Source organism: Chionomys nivalis, chromosome X (genome assembly GCF_950005125.1).
Source record: "Chionomys nivalis chromosome X, mChiNiv1.1, whole genome shotgun sequence".
Classification (NCBI taxonomy): domain Eukaryota; kingdom Metazoa; phylum Chordata; class Mammalia; order Rodentia; family Cricetidae; genus Chionomys; species Chionomys nivalis.
Genome location: NC_080112.1, coordinates 48,526,891 through 48,532,890, shown reverse-complemented (window position 1 = coordinate 48,532,890; position 6,000 = coordinate 48,526,891). Strand labels below are relative to the sequence as shown.

At 39.9% G+C, this 6,000-nt stretch overlaps 1 protein-coding gene across 1 annotated transcript in view; it reads left to right on the top strand.

Moving 5' to 3' along the window:
* The first annotated feature begins 3,409 nt into the window (after nucleotides 1–3,409).
* Cfap47 (cilia and flagella associated protein 47) overlaps nucleotides 3,410–6,000 on the top strand; it is a 307,853-nt gene continuing 305,262 nt past the window's right edge. Inside the window, 2 exon segments of the mRNA XM_057760135.1 lie at nucleotides 3,410–3,604; nucleotides 4,749–4,900. Of these exon segments, the coding sequence (XP_057616118.1) occupies nucleotides 3,410–3,604; nucleotides 4,749–4,900 (347 nt within the window).

The window sequence follows — 6,000 nt, the reverse complement described above, 5'->3', positions numbered from 1 at the left end:
CGAGTTTATGCTGGTATCTCTGTGTGACCTGGCAAAGCCAAAAATATTTAGGTCCCCAACAGGAGAGGACACAGATCTTAATCTGCGGGAGTGGGGGGTGGTGGTGGTGGTAGTGGGGGAGGTCTCACACGAGAGAAACACACTGGTGAATTACATGGAAACAAAACTAACAGAAACACATAGAAAGACACATAGAGACATTTGAACAGACAGGGAATCCAGTGACATCTCACATAGATTGACATTTGTGCCTCCTATGTGTCCAAACAGCATGCCCATAACCAGACATAACTCCAGAGTTGACAGACCAAGTGACTTTCTCATTCATTTCTTTTTGGGGTGGAGGTGTTAAACCCCTCTGCAGTGTTAGGCAGAGACTGATCAAAGACCTAGAACATCTCAGATTGTGCTGATCACCCCCCAACACACACACACACACACACACACACAAACACACACACACGTCTCAAGGTCTGGTCTCTGGGATCTTGGTGGGACTTCTAGAAGTATTCATCACAGAAGACTGTTAGGACATGAATTTAAGCCAATTAAAAGTCCCTATTAGCCAGCTGGTGACTACACTATATGTTAAGGATTCCATTGTAACCCCAAGCCTTTCTTAGGTTGAACTTTTAAACACAAACCCCATGCCATGTCCTGGATTGACATACTTCAGTCAACAAGAATTGTTAGCCAGAAGCACAACTACACAAGTCAAAAAGCAGGGTTAGTACATTTAGAGACTTTTCTAGAACTATGGATTTGCCTAGAACTACGGATTCTGATGCATTAGGTCTTTGGTTTAGCTTTGGCAGGTATTATTGTCTATGTGCTGAGTTTTACAGCCTGAATGGCACTTCCATCATGGAGTCAGTTATGCTAAGATTTCTGGGCCTATTAAGATCTGGGGCCCTGGTACAGCTTCACTCTTTATAATTTTCAGAGTGGCACCTATACTTCAACATATATTATTCATTCTCATTGTGGAGTGGTATTTTAAGCATGGATATATTACATATTGTTTATTGATAGCTGAGTGAGCTGCACTAGATTGTTTCATGATTTCATTATTAAGAATAAAGCTCATATTTGTAACACTCAAGTTTTTTTTTTGTGCAAACAAGTTTGTGTTTCTCTGGAATAAATGACCATGAATATAACTTGTGAATGACTAAGTCATTATGTGATTAGCTTAACAAACATTTCAAAACTGTTTTCCAGAATGGTTGCCAAATTATAAATTGTCACTATATATGAGCAAAATCTGGTGATTCAAGACTAAAAAAAGCACACTCTTTGGGAGACAGAGGCATGAGGATCACACATTCAAGGCCTGCTTGAGCTACAATGTGAATTTAAGGCCAAACTGGAATAATCAGTGAGAAACTATCTCAATATTTTACTGAGACAGTATGTCAGTAAAATAGGACTGGGTTATAACTCAGTGGTAGGTAATGTGTCATGCAAGAGGACCTACTTTCAAACACTAGCACTGCAGACAAGGAAGCAGTGAAACATGGTCTTGTTGCTTTACAGCCTCATCAGAATCTGATGTTTTCATTTTTTTTTATTTGAACAGGCAATAGTCAGGTGTTTTCTCACCAGAAAGCTCATCATCAAATACACATACCCATTTTCCCACTGAACTAAGTAGTTATGCTAAGCTTTTACTTGGATCAACTTTCTGTTTTTATGTGAGATTTACTCAGTAAATGATATTCACTGACAAAAGAAATGAGAGAATATTGCTATTTTTCTGAACAACTTACCATTTTCGAAGTAATTAAGAATTTCGTTTGTTTCTATGTGCTTAAAACTAATTTATTTTAATGTCTTCTCTTCTTATTCCAAGAAACCCCAATTGTCTAAATTTGTCAAAATTATTTCTCAGCACAAATTCACAAAGCGTTGTATCAACTCAATCTCCCTGGGGTCATGTATATGTCGGCATGTGTAACACAGGCCTTATAGGTATCTGCACAAAGCAAACAGAAGACTAAATCTCCCTGGTGTTCCATCTTACTGCAGACATTTCTGAGTTAAAGCCCTCCTTAATTGAAAACAAAGCCAAAAGAGTTGCTATACAGTTCAGATTTCAGCCAGTCTTTTCTTTGAGTGTGTGCAGAAGGGAATTTTGATACTCCTTTGTTGTTTTCAATTGTTTTCTAGTTTGTTTAGGGGTTTGTGCCAGAACCGTGATTTGCATTCACTCAAACTCTAAATCTTTCAGGGGAACAGAACAAACTTGGCTTTGCCACAGGGATCTAGGCCAGCTTTGTACTGTGTTCTAAAAAACCTCAAAGGTGATTCAAATATCCAACTGGTAAAGAAGACAAGAATTTCAGAAGATATTTTATCATTTCCTAGAGATTGGCACATTATAATCAACCCTTTTTCAATCGTTTCAACTGTCAACAACAATTCCAATAAATTCATATGTTGACTTTAAATCTAGGACTACTTAATTATTGCTCCATCATTTTTGGAAAAAAAAACTATTAATGATCTTGGTATTGGGAGAGTCATGTTGAAATAAAATCTGTATTTAAAAAATAAACCGCTGGATTACTTTTGTTTTTTGAGTCTGTACTTAATTTCTTTTAAATTTAATGATATAGGGGCTGAGGATGTAGTTCAGTAGTAGAATGGTTGAATGCTCAAAATACTGGATCTGTTTCCTTGAACTGGGGAAAAACAGAAAAAAATTAATGTATTTTTTCTCCTTATTAAAGTCTGTCATTTCATCTCTGTGAGTTGGAGACCAGCCTGGTCTACAAGAGCTAGTTCCAGGACAGGCTCCAAAACCACAGAGAAACCCTGTCTCGAAAAATCAAAAAAAAAAAAAAAAGTCCGTCATTTCAGTCAAATTTGGCTGCCTTAATAGACCCTGCAGACTATCATTTTCACTAAGCTTGCTCTAAAGGAGGATCCAGGAAAGTGGCCAATAAGCCAAATGCCACTTTGAAACCCTGGCTGTGTCAACATCAGCAGCTTTTGGATTTGAGGCTGACAAAGTAAAGTATTTTCCAATTATTTTGCTGAGCTGATACTTGTCAACCAATTCTCTGATTCCACAGAAACCTGCTGTTCGAGTTTCCAACCCAAGGCCCTGGGACCTTTCACTGAGTACAGGTCTGCTGCGCAGGCGCAAGCCTGAGGGCAGGGGATGGGGGAGGGGACTTTAGGGCCTGGGTGAGGGTAGCAGGCAGCTCTTACGTCAGAGGGAGCGTGGCCAGGGCGGGGCAAGCTCCGGAGACTGCCGGAATGCTGGGGCGAGGCGCGGGTCAGTGTTCACGTGGAGTCCGGATAATGGTTTCCTAGTGCTTGTCTCCTAGCTACATCTGTTGACTCAAGCCAGTCGGGAGTTAGTCAAGTCCGCTTCTGGTTGCTGGCTATCTAGAGGTCCGCGATGGACACAGAGCGGGGCTCATTAGGCCCTCGGGATGTAGATAGCATCAAGAAGGAAGTTCAACTGAGGGTAATCCCTTCGGAGCTGAGGTTCCTGGATGCAGTGTCTGGGAAAGTGTACCGGCTCCCTCTCGTTGTACACAATTTGGGCCGCTGGAACCAGAAGATGAGGTTTCAAGAGCCTGGGAAGCCACAGGTGATAAATTAAGGGTACTGAAAGCTCCTGGGTAGCGTAGGCACTTGAGCAACCCCTTGGCCCAAAGACCAAAATCTACATTTCTAAGGAATTCGGGAAGGATTTTATTTGGTGAGGGAACAGAAGAGAGGGAGAAGTGGGGGGGGGGGGTGGGGGGAGGAAGAAGGGGGGAGATAGAAGGAAGGGATAACTGCTAAGGTGTAAAAGGGAGGAAGAGAATTTAGGGAGGAAGAGAAGGGAGTGAAAGGCAGGAAGGGGGAGGGAGAATGATAGAGACATTGGGAGAGGGAGGAAGAGAGGCATAGAAGGAGAGGGAATGAAAGAGGAAGGAAGGAAGAGCAAGGAAGTGATAAAGGGAGAGAGGGAGGGAGGAGAAGGGAGAAAGAATGGAAGAGAGAAAGGGATGGAAAGAAGGGAGAGAGGAGGAGGATAGGAAAAGTGAGAAGGGGAGGCGAAATAATGATGGGAGGAGGGAGAGGAAGGAAAGGAGGGAGAGGGATAGAGTGGAGAAAGAATCTTTTACTTCAAGTAGGGGGTATGAGGAAAAGACTAGATGGGGCGAAGCTGAGAGAGAATATGCTTCTTCATAATTGTGTTTGGAGAAAGAAAAGTCCTCACTCCTGTTTTCATTTTTAGTTAACAGAAAATTACAGATGATGGTTACATCTACTAAGAATTCCAATTTTATGCACCATGTCTTCATGATTCTGAAGTGAATCATGAAGTAATTCATGAGGTGAATTAACAACACCTCAAAAAAAGAATCCTAGGAGATCGTTTTTTTTTTTTTTTTTAGGTGTTGTTAATTGCCCTCTGACACTTAAAGTTCCTGATTCCTTCAGGAATTACTAAGAGGCATAAGTGTGGTTTTGTGTCATACTTTATTAGTTGAGAATTTACTGAGAAACAGATATATCTCTACTCTCTAAGGATAGGAACTAAAAGGGCATTTTAGTACAGACCTAATCATCATACCCTGTAAATATATACATTTAATGTATATCAGTTTAAAGTTTTTTTTTTTAAATTCTTGTTAGGTGGGAATAAGACCTATGCTTGGTAATTATACACACTCCCTAAATATTAGTTTCTCATAATCTTTATAAGGAACTAATAGTGCTGATTTTATCTTTTTCCACTTAAGTTCAAACTGTTGTTGACGAGTCTGGATAAGGAACTAGCTTCTGGCCTTCAGATGTCAGCAATGGTGGAATATCATCCTGATAAAAATGAAGACGTGTTTGATCACATCTTTATCTATGCAGGAAATAAAGTTCTAGAGGTTCCTCTGATTGGGTATGTAATCTTCACATCTGTCTTGTAACAATTTTGTTATTATTAAACTGTACTAATGCATTTAAGGACATTCTGTGATGTAGAGCTTGCAATCTAAATATAAAATAGATGTGTCATAAGATTTCTTCATATGAGACAATGAATTTTTGAAAGCTGTTTGAGAATGCCTACTATATACATGCTGCATTGAACACATTAAATTAAAGACACATGTAGCAGATCACATTTCTTCATTGTACAGAGATCGTGTTTTATACCTTGTTCTTGTTAGCTTTGGACATTTTGATACAAGCTAGAGTCCCATGGGAAGAGAGAATTTATTTATTATCCGCAGTCAAGTCTATGGGGGCATTTTCTTGATTAATGGTTGGTATGGGAGGGCCTAGTCCACTGTGGGCAGTGCCTTACTGGCCAGATGGTCTTGGGATATATAAGACAGCAAGCCAAGCAAGCCATAGGGAGCAAGTCAGTAAGTAGTGCCTCTGTGCTTCCTGTCTCTATTGCTCTTGCTCCTGGTTGCCCTCATGATAAACCGTGATCTGGATACTTAAGCCAAATAAACACTTGCCTGCCTAAGCTGGTTTTGGTCAGTGTTTTAGCATAGCAACAGAAAGTATCTATAATATTCTCTAAATACAGTATCATTGCTTTTTTCATTTTTCATATTTTATGTTTTTCAAAGTATTAAAGTCAGTTCCCCCTTTTTAATAAGTTTCAAAACATTAAATGGACTTATGTGGAAATTCTCAAAAGGAATTTCACGTATGATAGAGTAACACTAAATTGAGATAAATGAATAGTCTGTCAAATCATGCTTATATGATAAAGTCTGATTTCCTTGTTAAGAAAAGGTTGCAGGCCGGGCGGTGGTGGCACACGCCTTTAATCCCAGCACTCGGGAGGCAGAGGCAGGAGGATCTCTGTGAGTTCGAGGCCAGCTTGGTCTAGAAGAGCTAGTTCCAGGACAGGAACCAAAAAGCTACGGAGAAACCCTGTCTCGAAAATCAAAAAAAAAAAAAAAAAAGGTTGCATTATAGTTTGCATATGTTATTTCATTACTCCTTTTATTGACAGCAGTGTTACAATAGACCTGTAAATAA